The 23,510-nt window shown below is 39.5% G+C and overlaps 1 protein-coding gene across 1 annotated transcript; it reads left to right on the top strand.

Moving 5' to 3' along the window:
* On the top strand, positions 1-20,985 carry LOC113989858 (protein scribble homolog). The gene is made up of 7 exons (XM_039380779.1): positions 1-27; positions 383-586; positions 2,771-3,007; positions 4,261-4,350; positions 5,028-5,105; positions 6,829-6,924; positions 20,348-20,985. Exons 1-7 carry the CDS (start codon positions 1-3, stop codon positions 20,498-20,500), a joined length of 885 nt encoding a protein of 294 aa, XP_039236713.1. The 3' UTR covers positions 20,501-20,985.
* Positions 20,986-23,510: the final 2,525 nt, after the last annotated feature.

Genomic DNA, 23,510 nt, shown 5'->3' with positions numbered 1-23,510 from the left:
ATGGCCACTAAAGGTCTAAGTGCTCTTGTTTGTTTTCTTAATAGTACACTTTATTGAAGACTGTTGTTGATCATTAATTCTTCTTTACGATTCTGAAAGTAGGCTTGGTTCCATGCTCATGTAAGCCCCTAAAGGCTTCCATTATTTTCAGCAGCCTTTGCTTGCTCTTTGTATCACCAGCATTGCCCATTAACTGGCAAAGTGTCTCTCTGGGACTGAAGGTACCTCTCAAGGTAAAAACGGGAAATCCAATATTTACAAGATACAAAAATGCCTAGCAGAACTTGCCAGACAGTTTCTGCACTTACACACTTCAATCACTTTCTTAAAATCTATTCATTGCCTTTTTGTCTTTTTTTTTTTTTTGTCATCTTCCCCTCAGGACTCTATTAAGTGGCTTCCCAAGTCTCCTAAACTGTACAGTGGCCATAACTGGAGCTCTCAGGGCTCTCGCTGGGCCTCATTGAAAGGAAAGGAAAGTTTTCATGGTGGTAACCTGTACAAATTCAGCTCTGCTAATGGAAAATGGAGGGAAGGAAGGAGCAGTCCTGAGCAAGAAGCAGAGGAACTCGAGGATCCTGATGATGTAGGTAGTCTCCTTGAAATCAGGAGGGAAAATGTGTATCCATCAAGAGTCTTCAACTGCTTGCAGTGCTGTACAGCCGAGCACTTTGGGTTTGTGGGAGGCTGCATTGCTTATACTCTTACATCCTTGCTTGTGCAGGGGGTACAGTGCCGTGTTCAATGTTTTATTCCTTTACTTTGCCTACAATTCATCCATGCAACCCTCAGGAGTACAGTTTAACTTGCAGGTTACAATGAATAACCTGAATAAGGATGAGACAGATATGATTTTACTTTAATCCTACTTATATCCCCAGTTACCACCCTCCCTCCATCTCTTTCAGGTAAGTAGGAGATTAGCAGCACTCGAGTCTCAGTGTCTCCCTTGGACTGGATGGTAGAAAAGTGAGGTTGCAGTACTACTCCACTGCATGTTTAGTTTTGGGTGGTGCTCTTCTAGGATGGTGATATTTGGGAAACCCTGCGTGCTGTGGTTTCTCTAGCCTGTACCTGCCAGATGTCTGTCACCTATGTGGCAGCCTGGCTGTCTTCTTGGTTATAGCCTGGAAAAAGGAGGTTGTCAGTGCACTCTTGCAACCTTCTCCTGTCAGGGCATTGCTCACCAGTCTTTTCTTCTGAAATTTTCTGGGAAATGAGAGAGGAATTTGGGCTCCTGCTCTTCTTTCAGGACGTCTGCTTCCTTCCTAGCACCTGTGAGTGCTGCTGATGTGCCCTCTGCTCCAACCCCCAGTCCTGGCTCTTGCTCCTGACCTTTTTCCCTGGCACCCATGGCATTGTAGCACTGCTGATGGGTCTGGGTTAGTCAGCCTGGCAGCGTAAAGAGGAATCTCTCTCAAGAGAAGAAAGATAATGAATGTTTTATGTGAGTTAAAGCTAAACAAATTCCCTTTTAAGTGAAAATAGGAAGCAATCATGCCTTGTATGTTCTCCCTGGGGTTGGCAATGGTTTTTTCTACCCAACCAAAAAGAGATTGTGGGAAAGCACCAATATAGATTGAAAAATCAAGTGTCTACTGGGGTTTTTGCAAAGATGTTCAAGGTAATGCCACTGCTTTTTATTTCTGCTATTAAACTTCCAAGCTTAGGGAAGTTTATGGGGCTTATTTTCGGAGATGTTGATCTGTTTGCTACATCATTTTACTGCCAACTGAAGTTAGAAGGATTTGGGCAATAGGAAGGTCTGATTCGACCTTAACCCATCAAAGTAGGGAGCAAAAGTCAGCTAAACATAAACAAAGCGTTCATAAAATATGAACAGAATTTGGGCATTATGTCTGAATTTCATTTAACCCTTTGCCAAACATAACTGATGGCTGGGAAATGTCATTGTGTTCTGCTGTTAAACTTATCTGAAGCTTTAATTGTTTGGTGGATGTGTTTTAATTGGATGTGTTTTAGTTATTTCTCTTTTTAAGCCCTTGTGGTTTAGCTAAGCACAGGGTGACGTTTTCAGTTCCTCACTGCATCTCAGAGGTGCAGCCTAGAGCCAGGCTTCAAAGCAGCCTTTGGGATACCTCACCTTTGAGGTTCCATTTCCAGAGGAATTCCTAACTCACTTTAGTTTGCAGGTCTCCACTAACTGCCATTTGCAACTGAATAAAGTCAATCCACTTACTGAAACAAAGTCTAGAGTCATAGATGCAAGATATAGGCTTACCTTCCCTCTCACACCTATGGTCCCAAAAATGGAATGTGCACCTTGAGGTACTATGAGAAATGTTTTATTTTCTGTATGGAAAGGTCTTTGCCTCAAGTGTGTGATTCCTGGCCCTGGGACAGTAGATTCAGTGCTACAGAAATGCCAGAGGCTGGCCAAAACAGTGTTGTTCTCATGCTCTGTCCTTTTCATAGGGCATTGCAGGATTTAGTTGGGTATATGTGTGTTACATGTGCTTGTGCATGTGCTTGGGGATCTAGTGAAAGGCTATATGAATCACAGTGCTCTCCCTGTTCCCACAAGTTCAACCCTGATTTCAAGGGCAAAACATGCCCAGAGAAATAATGGTAAAAGAAATACTTGTACATTTGCTGTAAAGTTACAGTTTTGTCTTCAGTGAAACAAATGCTACCATACAGCAATGGGATAGTGAGGAACAAATCCAGGTTACCATGAGAAGGGTCTGTGTATCAGGTAGGTATTATCCTTGCCGTTGCTGTGTTTACCTTTTTCATCTTTAACCCCCAGGAACCTATTTCCAAGTTTTCCGGCAGTCTTTTTGATAGCAATGGTGGCATGAGAGATCAAAGAAATACCAGAACAACTCTTCAAGAAAAGCACAAGTTGGCAATGAAAGGGAAGAATCCTCCAGGGACTAACACTAAGGTGCAGCCAGCTGTCTCCTCAGCAGGCAGCTTCCCCAGTGAGAGCAGCCGGATCCCAGAGGAATTGAGGGTGATGGATGTGCCACAGACCCCACTGAAGGTATTGAACTGCTGCATGGGCTGGGCTTGCTGGTGGAGGGGCTCTGTGTTTCTGTGGGGAAGTCCATGCGTTGGGGGTGGGGGGTAAGTCCTCTTCTTGTGTGTGGCAGTTTATAAAATATGCATAGAAGGGGGACATTGCATGGTAGATTTCATGAGACTTAGAGAGGGTAAGCTGAAGGTCATCCTTGCTCCCCCTGGTTTATGTATAAAAAGAATTTTCCTTTGAAAAAAAACTGACAAAACTCACTTTCCTTGTAGCCATGCATCTCATTTTATATATCCAGCTTTGGTTTTGTGAGCTCAAGTCAAGAGTTTGTGCAGGTGGGCACTCAGCTAAGTCTTTATTTAGTCCACGGTTTTGGAGCAGTGGCATGGTCTTACCCTCATGGCATGAGAAAGCCTCCATCCTGTGAAAAGGAGTGGGAATGTTCAAGTGAAAATTTATCAGTGAGAACTGCAAGATTTTGGCTGAAAGTTATGAAAAAGCTATGGTCTGAATTCAATGGATATATCCCATCTTGGCATGCTTTGGAGGACATGAGGAGGAAACATACTTTATGGATTGTCTCTTGGGAGGGTACAAGGCACACCTCTGCTGACTGCCTGTGGGACAGGATGCAGCACCAGGAAAGGTAGCTTGCCCAAAAGTGGCACCGGTGCTGGGACCTGTCACCAAAGCACTGCTGGCAGTCACGGACTTGTGAAGTGTTGAGCATTCAGGTAATGCTAAGTGTAAGCCACATGTGGCAGAGTGGTTTTCATTTGGCTGATATGGTCTTTTCATATATTTTAGGAATTAGGAATTTCAGATGAGTATCTTCTATGTGCAAGAGTAACTGCATACATTTGTTAAATTTGCATAAATTTGTTAAAAGCAAAGATTTTTCATAAATTTATCAAATAATATTTACTCTTCACTTCTCCTGTGTACTGACTGGCATTGTTGCCATCGTGAATGCTTAGTGAATCTGTGGGTTTTGTGAAGCAACTGGTTGGTCAGTAGCCTTATAAACAACCTTATATGGTTTTGGCATGACTCTAACACCTGGAGAAATCATGCATTCTTGGTATTATTGAAGAGTAAAGACTAGTCTTGCATGTGCCAGTGTTGAAGCGTAGCACCATTCTTCTCTGGGCTGAGCTCTCTAGGGTCATGTCTGCTGGTGTTCAGAGTGAGAAGTAGATTTTCAATGCTAATGTTGGCAATGTTTTTGATTAATCAGACTACTCACCCATTGTAATTCTTTACAGGTAACCATTACTGTGTGCAGCCAAATGGGGAGCCTTGGTATTAGCATTGCTGGTGGAAAGGGCTCACCCTCGTGTAAAGACAGTGATGAGGTGCATTTCTTATTCAAAATTTATCTACTGATCATTAGAAATAGACCGATGAGTAGTTCTTTGAGCTATTGTGTTTTGTTGTTTTCTTTCTGAGGTTGTCCTTCATGTAACATTATTGTCTTTGTGATAAAGCTAGCAAGGGTAAACATGCGTAACTTATTTCCTAAAGTAGGAGCTGACACTAGCTTTTGATGGGGAAGCTTCTGGAGGGATGATTTTGGAGAGAAAACCCAAGGTAAACCAATGATTTTCCAGAGGCAACCTGATGGCTGAAACACTGTTGTCTAATTTCCATTTTCTGCTTCAATTTGAGGTCACTCCCTTGGCAATCCACATGCTCTCCCTCCCATTTGCTAATTCCCAGGAACTAACTAGACTTGAGAGAAGTATTTCTCACAACTTCTCACTGAATTATCATTTAAATAAATCTTTGTTTCCCAATCTGTCCCCCATGGCACAGTGTAAACAATTACTGACTTTTGTTCATTATTGTATGTGTCAGCCATGGAGACTTTTTTTTTTGGCCTTGCTAATGTGCTAAGGCATTTAGGTTTTAATTTTATAGGGGGCAACAGAACAACAAGTCTTGAAAATTAATTACTTCCCATTTGCTTTTTACATCTAAGAACAATAGAAGAAATTCTGTCAGGTCTAAAACCTGTCTTTTGTCTTACCAGGGGATCTTGATTGCACGGCTGCCGAAAGACAGCCCATCAGACTTGGCTGGAGTACAAGCAGGAGACAGAGTGGCTGAGGTAGATGTGTTCTTTGTCAATGCGGAGTGTATTCTCTTGTTGTTGTCTTTTAAATCAAATCACTCAGAGTTGGGGAATTTGAGATCCAGATTTAGGCTTGCCTTAGCTTTTTTAGATACTTATTATGAAGAAATTATAATAACATTAAATTGTCGTATTCCTTCTTAATATATTCTGGTTGTCAGATCTTTATGTTCAAAGTGCTTAACAAAATATTATTCACTTAAATGACTGATTCACATAGGAAAATAATGGTCTTAATAAGCAGTTATGTAAGAACAAATGCGGTTGTACCTGGTCCAAGAAGCTTTCCTATGTCATGGTTTAGAGTTACTAGATGAGTTCATTGCAGTTGTAACAAAGAAATATAAACTAGGTGAGCTTGTTTCCCCAAGGTAATTTTTGATGGGGAGAGAACAGCTCAAAACAACTCCCCTGATGGAGGCTTGCAGTGCCAAGTGCCCAAGGGATAGATGTGTCTCTCGGGCTGCTCCACCTCAAGCCTCATCTTTCTCAGCAGAAACCACTGTCTTGATCTTCAGTTTCCCAAGAGCACGTATACAGTTTTGTGATATATATTTTAGACGTACTGTTTGGTTTCTACCTACTGAAAATAGTGGAGTAGGAGGGGAACCTCTACAAAATTGCTTTGAGGTGAAACTGGTCCATGGCTTCTTTTCAGCTCCTTCTCTTAAACTGTCATTTATACTTGCTTAAATGAATACTCTTTACTGCAGCATACTCCATGTCGAATTAAGATGAGATAGAGCAAACAGCACTGTATGTCTGTTAAATTGTCAGGAATATGGATACAACCTCTGTCAGCCCAAGACTATTTAATCATAAATTAATCTACTAATTTTGTCAAACTATGCTATAGAATTATTAGCAGAGAATTGTGTTCTATAATCCATATACCGTGTTAGTTTAACAGTTTTTAAAAGGTTAATTATAGATAAAATTCTGTATAATTTTACAATTTTTCTTTTATGAAAGGTATTTTAACAGATGTGAGAGTTTAAATAATTCTTTACATATTTCACATTATCAGATCATCAGGGGAAAAAAAATCAGGATTTTTAGTTGCTGTACCTTTACCTTCTGAGCAGAGTTTCTAATAAACTCAGTATCTTAAAAATGAACCCCTTTTGTCAGGTTCCCCCACAAGGCTGTAATTAATTTCTTATTTTTGGGGCTATTTGGAATATAATAACTGCTAGTATCTGTTCACTTAATCAGTATTGAAACAAGTGAAAAATACAGGAAATTTCTTTTCCATATTGTTGTGCTCTGCTGTTGTTATCATACAAATAGTTAGGATTTCTCCATCTCCCACAAGATGGCAGAATCATTCATCTGTTTAAAGAATACAGAAAATGAATCTGGTTTTTGTGTGTGTGGTTGATGAAAAGGAATTAATGCAATCAGATGTACTATAGGAATCCTAATGTTTTGACCACAGGGATAATCTGGGTACAAATAATGAGCATTTTTCTCTTGAAACTGTGTGTTACAACTTCTTATTCTTGAACGGATAATTTCAACAGTTCAAATATACAATTCATCAAAAATGGGGAACAGCAAGAATTACAATTTTGATTGCTTTCATTGTGCAACCACATATAACAATAGGGCAAAGTATTTGTATACTAACCTAAGAGGGAGGGAATTGCTCTTCTGCATTCAGAATAAAAGTATGTGTTTCTGGTGTGTTTTTTTAAAGGCTACCTTCATTTCAGAACCTGCTGTCCTTGATGCTGGTCCTACTGAAGCTTCACCCAAGGGCAGCCACTTCCCAACAGTAAATCACATCATAACAGTAAGTAAGATGGCCCAGTAAATAACAAATAATTCTTACCTAAGTAATTTGTGTTGTCTGGCATTAATGCTAATTAAGACTGGCACAGATCTTATGAGTAGCAAGACACATACCAATGATCAGAGACCCTACCAGGCGTTTCCTTGGCTGTCACTGCAGCTGGAACATGGCTTCTGGAGGAGCTCAGCTCCTGGGTAGGCATCAGTGTAGCAGACCAGAGCTTTTGAAGCACTCTGGTTTGGGGACTTTGAGGGTGGTGTCCATTCCCTCCTGCTTAAGTGTTTATTATATTGTCTGGACTCTCTCTCTAGCTAATGGAAGGGGCAGCATTTCCAGGGTCCCTCTTTTAGGAGGGAGAGGTTGAACTGCTACCTGGAGGTGACAATTTTCATTTTTTGACTGGAGGGGGAACTTGTGCAACAGGCTAAGACATGCCCATATTTTAGGTGACCAGTGTCAGACGAGAGTAAGCCTATTGCTTACTAAGGGAAATGGCTGAGCCTGCAGGGTAGCTTTTAGAAATCTGAGTCACTTTTGTGAACTTCTCTAGCAAATAAAACTCTCTGAAGACTTACCCTAATCTTTTCATCTACCTGCACACATGAAACTATGGTTCTACTAGGAAGATACAATAAGATTAAGGTATCTGAAAAATTAAGGTCAAAAAGCATTCTACTTTTTTGAAACCTGAAGTACCAAGAAGGAAAAAGTGTTTCTCCTACAGCAAATGCCAGAGGAATGCTTTGTTTGATTCCTCTTCTTCCAGCCTTTTTTTATCCTTTTCCATGAATACCATTCAAAACCCAGCTAGTGGCAAAAAATGGAAATTCATATATTATATAAAAGACTATAATCAAAGACCATATTCACGTTTTAATAGCCACTCAGATTTTTTAAAATAATGTGATTTGTTAGTTGACTGCAAAAGTGAGCAAATTGACCATGCAAATCTGTTTTTCTCTGTTAATCACTGTTTGAGAAAGGTTGAGCTGCAGCATTTGTCCATAATATGGTCTAAGAAAAGTTTTCTATTCAGTTGCTTAAAGAAACTTATTTTGAGGCCTCTGGTCTTCAACATCATCTTGTGAAACATTTAGACCAGTTTTATTTTCCAGATGAAAACACTTCCTTCAATTTGGGGTTTTTTTTGTCCAGCTCTACTTGGTAGCTGTTTCTTATGGTTCTAACCAGCATTGCAGGAAGCGTGAGGCTTCCTGTTAGAGGAACCACTCTTGAAAGGGTTTATTCACACATTGCTAGTGTCCTGGATCTCTTGCAGGGGTATCTGACTTCTAGTGCTTTCATCCTGAAAGAGGAAATGACCATATTTTTATGTTGTATGCCTTTTGGAAAATAATGCCTCCCTTTAAAATTCTTCAGCTATAGAGGGAGGAGGAGGAAGATAAGGCCAAACCACTTAACTTAGGGCACCATACACAGAGGAAGTCAACTGGCTGAATATGTTCCAAGTGTCAAAAGTAGCCCATGTACAAGTTCTTTTGTGAAGAAACATTTGCATTTCTGGTTTTGTTTCTTTTTTGAAATCAAAATCTTTGTGCTGTAGCAAATAGTGTATGTTATCACCTGTAACCTAGAGCAGCATTCATCAATCTTAGGGATTATGGACTTGCTGGGAGTATCCTGCTGACTTTGGAACTCTCAGTATCTCATCTGCTCTTGCTTTGAAGTTTCTCTTATTCCTCAGTAACTGTCTTATCTGAAAGATAAGCCTGCCTTCTTATGGAGGACTTGCTTTGCATGTTCAGATAAGCAGGTGGCAGTAGGACCTTAATACAGAATCTTGTTCTGTGCTAGGAATATAGGAAGGTTTGCTTCCTTTGTATTTCTGATCAGGTTTCACAAGAAGATGAGTGCGTCTATATCTAGGGAGGGAAGGAGAGAAGCACGATGGCAGAAAAACCAAAGACTTCTATTATTCTTCCTGCAAAAACTGAATGTGTGCTGGATGGTGCCTGTCTTCCTTCTCCCTCTCTTCCATGTCATCACTCTGCCCACCAGCAGATACTTTCTTCATTTATTTATTTTTATTGCATTTTAATAAACATTCTCTTTGCATATGCTATCTGTGATAATATTTGTCTTGAACTTGTTAGCCATAGCCTTCTAGCCATCTCTTGCTATTGCCCATCCTGTCTCTGAGCCTGGTGCTCTGATATTACGAAGGGTAATGCTGCTGCCAGGTCCAGGTTTGCCTTGGGCTTGGTTGCTCTGACTGTTTTTAAAAGGCTCATTTGAACTGTTAACTCATCCAACCAAACTCAATTTCAAACCCTTTTTGCCAGCTTTAAGATTTCATGACAGTGTGAATGACCAGTAATTAATTGGACAAATGAAATGTTCTTTCACTCTGAGTCACAGTTTTGCAAAGGAAAAATGAGAATCTCGCTTGGTTTTAATTATGATTGAGTATTATACTGAAATGTAGAGGCACCAGAACTTTAATTACAATTAGATGCTTTTTTAAATACAATATTTTTTAGACTTGCCTCAGTTATGCTAATCACACCTCAAAAAAATGAAAACAGTTTATTTTACTTTGTTTAATATGTATATATCTAAAGAAAAATATTGTAAGTTAACTTAAACCAAGTCTTTGGATTTTAAAATGGTGATCTTAAAATAAGACTATGTAAAGATGTTCATCAAACTATAAGAGATTAAAATCACAGCTGATATGGCTGTCTACATGCAGACTGTGAGTAAAATACTGCATATCTAACTACAGGGGTGGAAAAATCAGGACTGCAAACACAGTGCCCCATGCTGACTATAACAGGAGGAATTTTAACTTGGATTCTGGAGTTTTCATTTCCAGTTTTCTGTTGTTTCCTATCCATGCTCTCAAACATAGAGCCAACTCTTCAAAATCTTTCTGTATCATAAATATTTTTATTCAAGCTCTGACTGAAATTCCTAATGGATTTTTGTCTGACTGAATGGTGAGTGTTGACAGATTTCAGCATCTCATATCACTTCATCATCATGTCGTCTTCTCTGATCCATTTTTGGCCCTATCAATATCTTAAGGATATTAAATACTTCATAATTAATCTCAAGTCTTAGATATTTCACTTCAATTCTTACCATATTATTTTATCTAATTTTATACCTTTGCCCTGGGAATTCCCTCAGTTAGATTTTTTTCATGTAGTTCACTGGGGGTACAAATGTCACTTATACTGAAGATTTTCAAGGAAGGTTAAAGTAAGAATTATCAATTAAAAGTGATTGTGTAAAAAAAAAAGCTTACAGTATTGGAAAAATCTGAAGAACTTCATCAAGCTAAAAAAACCAAATGTTTTGGATGTTTTGTTTAAAAATGCAGAGATTCCAAGTGTTCCTAACTACAGTGAGAAAACACACATCTTCAGTGAATGAGAACATGTATCAAAGTGAAATGCTCCCGTGCCTGCAGAAAGTGAATAAGCATATATACCATGCTTCCACAATACATAGGTTGCTGGTTTTCTGCTTCTGTCTCACATTGTTTGTATACAAGCTGTGAGAAACCTTAAATGGATGGGAATCCGAGCAGGTCTACCTTCTTCATTTCCAGCTGATACAGACTTTTCAGGAAAAAAACTTGATGCACATATACTAGTTAAAAAAATCTTCAAAAATCTAAATATCAAACCCTTTATTCATCAGAGCATGTTAGTTTTAAACATATCAGAAAACTGAAATCATACAACATAAACATAATAGAATTTCTTTCTTATTTCTTTAGTCATCATCTTACTTTGTTCAATTTTAAAAGCAAAGCCAATGGAGTACTCAAATCAGAAAAACAGTGTAAAAGAAGACAACTAAAGAGTGATTCAGTTCCTATCATCAACAAAGCCACGTTTCTTCTGAAGCTTGTTTTAAACAGTAAAGACCTTGCTCACATCACATACAGTGTTTGAGTGACCTGTTCCCATAGCACTATAAGACTTAATACTTCAAGTTTCTTATGAGGAACTGCTTTATCCCTTCTCCAAAACATTTTCACGACTCTGAATCGTGTCAGTTAAGGGCGTTGGTGTTTTTATGTTTGTTTTGTTTTCTATTCTGACAAACTAAGTTAGTTTTAGAAATCAGGAGTCTGACTCTTCACTGCCTTGCATCTTGTGCAGGTTTATGTATGTTTGCAAAGAAGCCTATGCACATGGCCTCATTGGTTTAGCTAACCTTGTAGTCATCGTGTGAGCTTCAGTGGAGTGTAAGCACCCATCTGCCATGTGATTGCCTTCTCCAGTTCATCTGCTAGTTTGGTTCTGCTTTTATCTGAGCAACAGATTATTTCTGAGTCAGGATGAAAGATGAAACATAAAGGTGTGTGGTGTAGACACTGTGTTTACCTCTATAGTGTAGTGGTTGGGGAACTTATTTTGTGAATTTGGAATTAAGTTCCTGCTCCCAACAAATGCTTCTGTTTGCACAGTGTAACTTTTTTCCTCTCTTCCTTTTAAGTAGTTTTCTCACAGGACTTGGTCAGAGCTGACTCACTTCAAACTTTAAATTCTTGGATTTTGCAGAGCTTGTAAGTAAAAAATGCTAAATATGAAAAACCTTTAAAAAAGACAAGTCATTAGCTGATCTTTTCAAGACACCACATTAAAATACCTCAAAGTTAGAGAAAAACAATCTACAAAATAAACCCATTATATGGTAGACAATATAAGCACTGCAGACAATATAAGCAAAAACACGTGCAACAGGCAAGAAGACTCAAGCAAGGCACCTGGAACTATGCTGTAGGACATAGCATACTATTGGAGAATAAAAAAGGATAAATATTCAAACAACCACACAGATTACCAGCAACATCTCCCCTTGTAAAAGATGCCCTCATGGACTCTGCAGGAGCTCAGCAGGAGAAGAGACTGTACTGAATTCCTGCAAGCATTCAGATACAGCCACTGCCTTCTGTAGGGGTGATGACCTTTCTTAAAAATCAAAGGATTGGTAACTTGGGCTGTGGGTAGCACTGCTTATGGGAGCAGTACCTTTTAAGTCTCCCAGTGTGATCAAAGCAATACATTTTCTTCAATATTTTTATAGCATCAGGCCATAAATGATTACACAGAAAGCACTTACATGAAAATCTCTCTATCGGGTTCCAGTGGCAGGGAAGTCACTATTCAGTGGTACATTAGTAGATGAAAGAAATGGAGCAAGGACAATTTTCATATGCAATTGAAATCATATAGAAGCCTTTTGTGTCTAATGGCAATGCAAATATGACATGATGGACATTGATCTTCCGTTGTTGTGGTGAGTTTGACGGAACTCCACCTTTCTTGCCTTGTGCATTGCCTTTGGAAGGCACTGAGCTGCTGGAGAGGAAAAACAAAAGTGGGCTTTACTTTAAATGTGACATGGCCAAATGTTATATATGCTACACACTAGAAGACAAATAAAACATGCCAGATGTTCTCTTGCTGTTCCAAGAAGTAGAGAAAATACCTGATTTTAAACCTGAGCTGTAAAATATATTGATATCTAGAAAATTCCCACAGAGGAAATTTTCATAAAATCATAGAGTGGTTAGGTTTGGAAGGGACCTTTAAAGGTCATCTTGTCCACCCCCTTGCAGTGAGTAGGGACATCTTCAACTAGAACAGGTTTCTCAGAGCCCCATCCAACCTGACCTTGAATATTTCCAGGAATGGGGCATCCACACCTCTCTGAGCAACCTGTTCCAGTGTTTTACCACCTGCCTGGTGCACTGAACTTCCAGGAAATCATGCTGAGCTGCATTAGATTTCGGAGAAAATCACCAGGCACATGTGGGAATAGCAACAAGGTCAGGGAATAAGGGTGGGCTGTTTGGGTAGACCTTGCTCAAGACTCTCACCAAGCTGCCGCACACAAAACCCAGGCAGCACTTTTAAAAGTGTGGTGCCAAAGCTTCTCTGGCTGTGCTTGAGAGTAGTGTGGCTGCTCCAAATGTAAGGATGAACTGAATTATGTGCTTCCCTCTCCCAACCCCAACTGACAAGAGGTGCTATCACGAGCCTATTGCTTCATGAGCGCAGAAGCACAGGTCACCTGCTTTCCTTGTGCAGAGGTCTTCTGCAGCCAAGTGTAATGAGGCACTTCAGCCATGCCTGACCGTAGATTTATCTTCCCCAGTGTGCAGAAGAGGATTATATCTCTCTCTCCACCTGACTTCACCATTTCTGGAGTTTTGCCACAGGCCTCCACAGCAGTAAAATATTTGCACTGTAAAGTGCCAGGGAAAGGGATGCAGCCAGGGGTTTCCAAGAGCAGGAAAGTTGAAAGTGCACCATGAAACACGTGCTGGTTAAAATGTTCCTGATACGCCGTAAGAGGGAAACTGTGTCGAATGCCTAGACGGGGTTTGCAAATTCATATGGTTTCATACAGGCAGCTCTGCATTAGGGGCTTTCTGTCACACCCACCTCGTCCTTGCCCCAGCCACTGTCCCCGCTGTGCCCTGGCTGCTGTGCCCGCTCCCGCCTGGCGGTGGCGGTGCTTGTGAGTAACGAACACACAAGAAATTAATTAGATCTCATTCTCCCTCTTCGACTTGTATTTACTTGTTTTCTTTTGGGGAGAAGGTTGCTTTTATCTGTTGTCTCTGACTCTGGGAGGAAAACATCTCATCGCTTCAGCTTTGAAAGCTGTCAGATGCCGGCTTGGTATGAACCATGCAGCAGTTGATCTGCCTGTTCTCTGCTGTTTTTGTTGGATGCATTTTGGCATCTTCTTTTTAAAACTTTTATTGAAAAATACAGCTGCGTTACATTTTTTAGGCATGATTAAGCCCTTCTTCAGTTTAAATTTGATTTAGACAGTTTCTGCTATGAATACAGTCATCAGCAAATATGACCTTTTCCACCTAGCAAAGGCACATTTTCACTGTTTAGTGAGAAGGCTGAATTTCCTGTTCAAGTTTAAAAATTTACTTCCATCACCAGTGATGACAAAAAAGGTAAGACTAAGTACGAAATCATGAAAACATTATTCATGAAGTATGTAAACCCCTGCAAATGTTCTCAACCAAGTAGATAATTTTGTTTTCCCCTTTCCACCAACTGATGGGTACCAACTTTAGCACTGGTGTCAGTGAAGATCAGCTGTTAAGTCAAATTTCAAAAATATGTACTATTTAGATATACAGAGCTGAGCTAGGCAGACATCCCTATTACAGGTATTTTCTAACTGGGGAATATTTTCTTTAGAAAGTTATCTATTTGAACTAGGGTTAAAAGTATGTCTGGTTTTCTTCCAAAAGGCCAATCTAAATTCTTTTTCCCTGCCCCTATTCCATCAAACTTTGGCTTTTCATGTGTCCTATCACCTTCTGATTTGTAGCCTTTGTCCCCAGTGGCTGACCTTGCTGCCAGCTGTGCTTTGCCCTGTAGCTGCTGTTTATGCCTTTGATGTGAAGCTTGGGTTTTAGCCATGACTGTTGCCTTGAGAGCTTTCTTCTGCTAAGAGTGGAGTATGGACCTGTGGTGGGGGGAGGTGAGAAGAAGGGAAAGGCTTATAGAAGAAAAAAAAATGATGGGTTTTTTTCTGTTCAGTTTTAGTTTTGAAAAAATTATAAGAAGACATAATGAGCTGTCCTGTATGGACTGTTCTGCAATATTTTGGACAAAACATTTTTATTAGAAGTAGACAAGGAAAGCATATGTGCACATCTGGAAGTTAAAAATGATTGGATGTCAACCTCTTGGCAGGATATCTTATCACTCTTTAAGAAGCTGCTTTCAACTGAAGCATCGTAGCTAGTTGTGAGTTTATTTCTATCCTATTTCAATATGAAAGAATTTTTACAGCCAACATTGCAGCTGAGTTGCCCGAGGTTATTTAGATGGCTTCATTTTACTGCTTGCTGCAGAGGACTAGGAGTGCACAGGCAGCCCCTCTCTGTGCTCCAGTTGAAGGACTCTAGCTTTCAGTAGAGGCTGTTAATTCCATTAAATGAGAGTGTCTGAAATAATTTGATTTTTAGTTATTTAGTTATGCTTGATTCAAACAAAAATTTTTTTTTTAGTGAATCTTTTTAGTGTACAAAGTCTTCACTTTTATGTTGAAAAAAGTGTAAGAAAGACACGAACAAGGTAGTGGAAGAAATATCCATAGTGAACCCACTGGTTCTAGTTACTGTACTGTACACTGGTGTAGTACCGGACATGTTGTTAGTGAAGCTTACTTTTTAGGCACTGAAAATAAAATTTCAGGGGAAAATGGAAAATTACTAATTATACATTTTTGTGAAAAAGTATTCTACATATTTTGGCGGATCGGGATTGAATGGTAGTTCAAATATTATTTAAATAATGAGTGCATGATGATGGAAAGTGAGTAGGAGGACTTTGCTATTTCAGTAGAAGTATTTTAAACAAGTTCAAACACTATTCAGTAATGAGTGGAGAAAACAATGGAATACTAGAGAATCTGGATAATTTGTCCTCCTACACCAGCATCAACTTTTTTTGAAGCGTTACATATAGAAGATGGAAATTTCACACCTTCCCACATGCCTTAGGCAAGCAACTTGAGATCAGGTGCCTGTACTGAAAAGGTTTTCCTTATTGCCATCCTAAATGTCTCTTTCTTGCCTTGTCTTTAATGGGCAGTGGATAGAGTTTGCTTCCTCTTTGCTGTGCCATTTTTTCACATAGGAAGTCTGTTCTCCTGTCTTCCCTTGGTCATGCTGCACAAGGAAATGTACATTCAAATATGAAGAGTAAAGAAAAGCTCCAAGAGCAAAGCTAGCCTATTTAATAGAGTAAAGCTGAGGTCAATGAAGATAAGAAGGAAAATCTGAAATCCCTCCTGGTGTTCTAGAAGGAGAAGCACTGAGTTTGAGAAAAGGATGTAACAAAATATAATGCAAGTTTCAAGTTGTTGAGTTTTATTGCTGTTACTTTGTTTTGTTTATGTGGGTTTTTTTTAAACAAAACTGAAAAACAAAAGGAATCTGATAAGGTTTATACTGTGATATTCCTGGAGCTAGGGTGAATGTGAAGGCAGTGATAGAGAGTGCTGGATTCCTAGGGGATGGTTAGGTGAAGATGGAAAGGCCACTGTGGTTAGAAATGTGATGCGTGTTTCTTACATTCATTTTGTGTTGGTTTTGGTTTATAGAGGAAATTAATTGATAACTTTTGATGCTTAGGAGAGGGAGAGTAGAGGCTTGAGATTCTTTTCATTGAATTAGACTTGTACAAATGCATACTCTGTTACTTAATTGGATTTGCAATTGCATAGTTGGCACAATCCACAACCAAGAGTTGTTTTGTCATTGGTACCTATGTTTCAGATTTGAGGATATCAGGGCTCCTCAGCATCCCATCAGGGAGAACGACACAGAGCAGGATAATTGACCACAGGGGAAGGAGCAGCGATGGGTAAAGGGAAAGCAGTGGTATGGGTTCACATGAAGCTTCAGAGGGAGGGTGGGCAGGGAGATGTGCAGAAAGCAGAGGGACAGAGAATACAGCTGCACTTGGACCAGAACATTTGATTTGTTACAAAAACTCAACACTATGTCTCCAAATCAGTGTGAGTCTGTATATATGTGAGCTTTCACCTGCCTGGAGAGGATATAGAGGGACTACTGTGGATCAGAGCTGAGCCTGCTTTTCTCTTGGGAGTCCAGTTTTCCGGCCTTTGCAGCAGTTCTGGGCTGAGACGCTGTTCAGCATCTGCTGTAGAAAACTGGTTGGTCATTTAGTGCTGGTTCCTCTTTATCTGCAGCAACATGAAAGATTCATTGTAAGACTTCCCCAACACCACGTACTTTGTGGAAGCAGTTAATACAATTACCGTAGAAATGTTGAACGAGTGACTTTCATGAATTAAATTCACTTTATGATTGCAAGACCTAGTCTCATCATAATATTTGAAAGATAGTATGAAAGAACTCATGAAATGTTTAAAGAAAAGCTTTTTTAGAAAATTGATTTTGATTCCTTGGAAGTGGAATCCCTGGGAAGTAGAAACCATGCTGATAAAGAGTATTTTAGAAAATGACATTCAAAATGGCTAAGGTTTATTCTTCAAAAGGAAGAATAGGTACTGATGACTCTTCATGGCTAATGGAATACATGTCTGGTTGTGGAGAGATGTGCATATGTCTATTTTTGAATAGCACAGTACACAAAGAAAGGTCTTCTGTGAGCTTTGAACAGACAGCTCAATGAAATGCCAAATCTGGTCCTGGATATGGCTATAGGTAACTTCAGGTAGGGCATAGACCTTCACACTAGTTTTTGAGGTGTCAGAATTTCATTATGTGACCCAGTAAATCACCTGTATGTGTAGGATGTGCATTTGCTGGAGTGCAAAGCAGCTGTCTGCTGGCTGTTGTTAAGCAAGAAGCATCTTTCAGCAATGAACAGAACCAAGAGAAACATCCAGTGCATAGAATGCTTATAAATGCTGTCACATGTGCATGACAGGAGTTGTTACCTTGGCCAGTACTTAGGATCTATATAGGTTATTTAAAGATTCCAGAAACTTCTGAGTTTAAGCAACAGAAAAGGAAGGAAAAAAAAAAGAAAGATATAATTGAGCACTCAGTACATCAAGGAATATAACTAAATTTATGCCTAGTTTTAAAATTAGTTTACAGTTCTCAGGGGTGAGATTCAGCTCCAAACTGACACCTCCATTTTGGTGTCTGTGTGTAGTATGCTGTGAGCCAGGGGGTTGCCAGGCCTCCCAACAGTCAGTGGAGTTGGAGCTAATGTCAGTGGAGCCTGGGGAATAATTCATTTTACTTCAATGCAGAAGCCTCCTGGCTGTCTAGCTCAACAGCCACGAAGCATCTATTTGCTCATGTAATTTCCTAAATCAAATAATGTACAGCAAGGAAATAATATAAAAACAATTGAATTTGTGGTGTCAACATGAAATGTTCTTATAAAATGCAAAGAAATGCAACAAAGCAGCTGATAAATAAGAAGTTCCTGAATAATTTTAGGCTACTTGTAAGGTGGCCATTTTATTTATTACACATTATTATATTAGCTATTTGTTAGATATATTGACGCACTCTTATATCTGTTTTCAATTACATGTTAAACATTTTTTTAAAATTAGTGAAAAGTAGGATGATTTTGTGCATCAGAGTAATTATTTGTAGTAATCCATTAATTGATACAAGCCATTACTGATACATTATTTGACTAAACACCAAGAGCCTGACATTATTTTTTCTCAGTTACAGAATTTAAATTAATTTTAAAACATTGTAATGTAATTCTCAAAAACACAAAGTTCTTGGCCAAAAAATTGACATGAATCAAATCCATGTATGCTTATTTTACTGACAAATTGAAACATTAATATTTTGTCTTAATGTTTCCTTTAAATATACTTTGTCAGGAAAGAAACCAGAACATGCAATTTTTCAAACATCAATAATTGATACGCTTTGTGGTACTTAATTAATCCCTTATTGCTTTCAGGTGCATGAATTAAATGAATAATGAAGTTTAATTAAAATAGATGTATATATTTAATATTTTCTTGTCTTTATTTTTGAAATATTTTTATCTTTTTTTTACCTATGGAAGGTTTTTTAAAAGATTAGCTAAGGAATGGAAAAGGTAGTTTACACCAATTTTGCTTTAATTATCAATGCAATTTTTGACATAGAACATCTAGTCTGTCAGGAAGCTGGAAACAAAAGAAGGGCTAAGAGGAATCTCCGTCCTTTGTTAAATGTGTGAGGAAACATAGGGACAAAGGATGAGGAAAATCCTGAGGTACTTAATGCCTTCTTTGCCTCAGTCTTTAATAGCAAGATCAGTTGTTCTCTGGGTATTAGTGCCCTGAGCTGGAAGACAGGAAGAGGGAGCAGAATGAAACTCCCATAATCAAAGGGGAAATGTTCAGCACCTGCCACAGCACTTAGACACATATGAGTCTATGGGGCCAGATGGAATTCACCCAAGGGTACTGAGGGAGCTGGGGAAGTACTCACTGAGCCACTTTTCATCATCTACTGGTGGTCCTGGCTAACTGGGAGGGTCCCAGGTGGCTGGAAGCTGGCAAATGTGATGCCCATCTAGAAGAGGGGCTGGAAGGAGGAGCCAGGGCACTAGAGATTGACTAACCTGATCTTCTATGATATACACTTTGTGAAAGAGGGAAAGACTGTAGATGCTGTCTACCCAGACTTTAGTAGAGCCTTTGACGCTGTTTCCCACAGCATCTTCCTGGAGAAACTGGCTGCTTATGGCTTGGATGGGGACACTGTTGCTGAGTCAAAAACTGGCTGAGTGGCTGGGCCCAGAGAGTTGTGATGAATGGTGCTACATCCAGAGGGCAAACAGTCACTAGTGCGGTTTGCCAGGGCTCAGTATTGGGATGAATCCTGTTTAATATCTCTATTGATGATCTGGAGGAGGGAACCAAGAGCACCCTCAGCCAGTTTGCAGAGACCCCAATTTGCATGGGAATGTTGATTTGCTTGAGGGCAGGAAGGCTTTGCAGAGGGATCTGGGCAGACTGGATTGATGGGCTGAGACCAATTGTGTGAAGTTCAACAAGACCAAGTGCTGGTTCCTGTGCTTGTGTCACAACAACCCCAGGCAGTGCTATAGGCTGGGGCAGAGTGGCTGGAAAACTGCCCAGTGGAAAAGGACATGGGGGTGCTGGTTGATAGCAGCTGAATATGAGCCAGCAGTGCGTCCTGGTGGCCAAATGGCCAATGGAATCCTGGCTTGTATCAGAAATAATGTGGCCAACAGGACCAGGGCAGAGATCATTCCTCTGGTGAGGCCACACCTCAAATTCTGTGTTTTCAGTTTTTCACTACAAGAAAGACACTGAGGTGCTGGGGCATGTCCAGAGAAGGGCAATGGAGCTGGTGAAGGAGGTGGAACACAAGTCATATAAGGAGTGGCTGAGGGAGCTGGGGTTGTTTAGCTTGGTAAAAAGGAGTCTCAGGGAAGACCTTATTGCTTTCTACAACTACCTGAAAGGAGGCTGTAGCAAGGTAGGGGTTGGTCTCTTCTCCCAGGTAACAAGTGACAGGACAAGAGGAAATGGCCTCAATTTGTGCCGGGGAAGGTTTATATCGAACATTAGGAAAAATATCTTCACAGAAAGGATTGTTAAGCATTGGAACACACTGCCCAGAGAAGTGGCTGAGTCACCATCCCTGATGATCTCTAAAAGACGTGTAGATGTGGTGTTTAGGGTCATGGTTTAGTAGTGGACTTGGCAGTGCTGGGTTAACAGTTGGACTTGATGATCTTAAAGATCTTTCCAACCTAAACAATTCTATGAATCTTTGAAGTTCTGTGGTGTTACACCTCTCACATGTTTTTCTCATCACCTCTTTTCCCTGTACCTCTAAAATACCCCCTTTAAGCATTTCCCTGCTCTTGATCTGACTCTTTTCTCTGAAATCTTTCACATTTTGCTGAAGATACCTCGGATAATCCTCACGCGCCCTTCCACTTCTGATGAAGATACCGACCAGTTGCCCCCAGACCCTGAAGACTTTGAGCCTGAGGAGCCTGGCGGCGCAGGAGGCCATGCCTATTCGGACTGTCTGAGCAGCGCTTTTTATCCTCCCTAATAAAGTACTTCTCTGGAAAGAGTTAATGGGTGATTTTCTCTCCCATTGTTTGATTACATTTAGTGTAGTACTTGAACCACTATGCCTTATTTATAGCGAAAACCATTAAATGGAGGAAGGATTTGAGCTGGGGGAGCAGAACCCTGTTTGTTTTTCTTTGCCTTGAACTTTCCTTTGGCCAGCACTTGAAACAAAATGCACTGGGTAAAGTTATGTGAATGTCACCATGTGTTTCAGTATCCACTTGTGAGTGTCCTACAGCACCTAAATACAATGATGAAAAAAGCAGGTGATTTTTATTCAGAAGGTACTTTACCCATTTGGAAACACAGTGAAAATAATTGTATAGTTGGTTGGTTTTTTTAAAATCTTGTGTCCATCCTTTTATCTGCCCCCATGTTCTTTTGAATTATCCCTTTTAATGTTGTTTTCTATGAGAATTAAAAAAAAAATTCTGTCTTTAATAGTGCTGGGGTTTTTTACCCACAGAGAAATGTTATTTGTGTTGGAATTCTGTATCTCATTCTAGTGTAATAAAGAATAGTTTCTCCAGGTATATCAGTAATGTGAATATATATCAGATTTGAACAAGACCTGTAAGTTGCATTTTATTAGATCGAAATGCAGGAGGCACCTTATGCAACTATGTACCTGAGAGTGAACTGAGAAGCAATTTCTTATGCTTGAGGAACTGTCTGAGACTCTTTTATTTCTCCTCCTGATTTGCATATAAGCAGAGCACCTTTAATTTGCCTTACTGCAGTATGCCAGTATTTCATGTATGTATGTGTGTGTGTATATATGAGGTAAGCATTTAAAAGAAAATGTTCCTGTACAAGTGTTCAATCCTTTAATTCTCTTCACTGCTATTCAGATTTCTAGTGCATTTTGAGATGTTTAATAAACATATGTAGAGTTCCAAAGTACTGCCTTAACTCAGAGGTGAGGTCTGGCCCTGCTAGACTGGAATGTCATTACTTCCTTTTCATGTACATGAAGTGTGCATTGATGGTTTTTATGATGTTTATACAGTTTCTTTTCCTGTAAATATAATATAGCACAACTCTGGCCTGGTAAATCCCATCTTTTATTCCCATTCTGAAAGATTTCTAAAGTGATCATTCATATATAACTTCAATGAATGCTGACATGTGGCTTTTCCAGAATTATGAAGTTCCCAGGAGAGTATGGCTGTCACAGAGTTAGAACAACATCTCCTACTGACAAAACAGATATTTTATTTTGAAAAGATAGGTTTGTAATAACACTATGATATCATGTCAACTGCATCCACTGTGGTTTTTTCATTATCTTGTACATCTGCATTTTAATTGAAGATAGCAGTAGGAATATTAAGCTAGTTTCTTTCATTTGCAAAATGAACATCTTAGAATCTGCTATGACTTTAATATTAAAGACTATATTATGTGCATAAGCATTATCTTAAATGATGTTGATAAATGAAATAATATTAAAATGTTTGCTTCCCATCCCTTTTCTTCCTCCAAAATAAACAGGGTTCTTCCACCATGACTTAATGTTTGATCAATGCATATTGCAAAAATATCAACCTCAGAACCCACAAACACTTTGGCAATCTAGCTAGTACTGTACAGTTTATTACTGTTTTTTTGTCTCTTACTACACTGCAGAAAAAAATAAACTCAGCTGTTATAAACCAACCCTTGGCTGCAGAATAAGTAGTAATTGAGAGTTAGTAAAATAAGAGTTCTGTTGAGAACTCTGTATTGTATTTTTTTTCCTTCTCATAGATAGGTGTGTCAAAACGTTTGCTATCAAAATTCCAATCTTTTAACCAAATGCTGTTGCCATTCAGGAAACTTTTAAACACTTAGATATTTATCTGTTCTTTTCAACTGAACTTTTTTTCAAGGCAAACTTCATATGGCAGTGTAGAGAATTTTGCTGTAGTTATAAACTTACAGTAGTAACCTCTCTATGGAAAAAAATTGAACACACATTGACAAATGAACCCAAATACTTATGTAAATGGACACACAGCTCTGCAAAATATATCAATCAAAGCCTATGCTTATTCAAGTTTTTATTATGAAAAAATCTCCGCAGTAGCAGGTGATTATGTTCCGCTTTTGTTCTGCAAAAGAGGGGCAGAGGTGCGGGTCAGATGCTGGTGTCCTTATCAGCGTTACTGAGTAATGTCTCTTTTGAGGTTTGGCTGTTCGATAAGAGTGGGCAGAGACAGAAGGTGGAGACGGTGGGATGGGAGTTGGTCTGTTAATGACAGCTCATATCCTGTGCTCTTGCTTCCTGGTGACCTGGGAAGTGACTCAAAAAAACCCACTGCCTGGCTATGGAGCAGCCACTCATTTTCTATACGGAACAGCTGCCACATCATTTAAAAGATAGCTACAAAGGTATTTAATACTTTCCTAATTAGTCACTTCTCATCATTTTCACATCCATCGTTGTGGAGGAAGGGATGGCAAACAGTACCAATAAATATGGGAGGGAAGATTTTTTTTGTGTGTGTGTAACTCATCTATTGAAATATATTTTACAGCCCAGGATAATTTGGTTTGCTGGGATATAGCAGTAATATTCAGGGACATCATGTATATATAGCTGAAACAATGGGTATTTGACAGAAAAGAGATCTGTTGTTCCACTCCCGTATGTACTCCTGGAGGACAGCAGATGTAGGATCTTGCCAGCACAAGGATAGTCCACTTCAGAACAATTGACTTAGAAGACCTGCAAAGAGAAGAAAGTGCTTACAGCTTACATGGACTTCCACGTCAGAAAAGGCTCAGAGCTCTTGGAATCAATTTGCTATAATGTTGAAATAACCTTCCTAGTTTTCATGCTCAAATGTATACAAACTTGTCCCTTTGGAGAAACTTTGTCAAGGAGCCTCTTGCTCCCTGTACGTGACACGTAGGATTCTGCTTCCTCACATGTAAAGCAGAGACTGGCAGTGCCTGTGATGTTTTCCTCCTTTTCCACGCCTGCCACCTCCTGCTCCCTGAGT

The sequence above is a fragment of the Pipra filicauda genome, unplaced genomic scaffold, assembly GCF_003945595.2.
Source record: "Pipra filicauda isolate LSUMZ 115617 unplaced genomic scaffold, ASM394559v2 scaffold200_size1382263_pilon, whole genome shotgun sequence".
In the NCBI taxonomy this organism is placed as follows: Eukaryota; Metazoa; Chordata; class Aves; order Passeriformes; family Pipridae; genus Pipra; species Pipra filicauda.
This window is presented reverse-complemented; position numbering and strand designations above follow the sequence as displayed.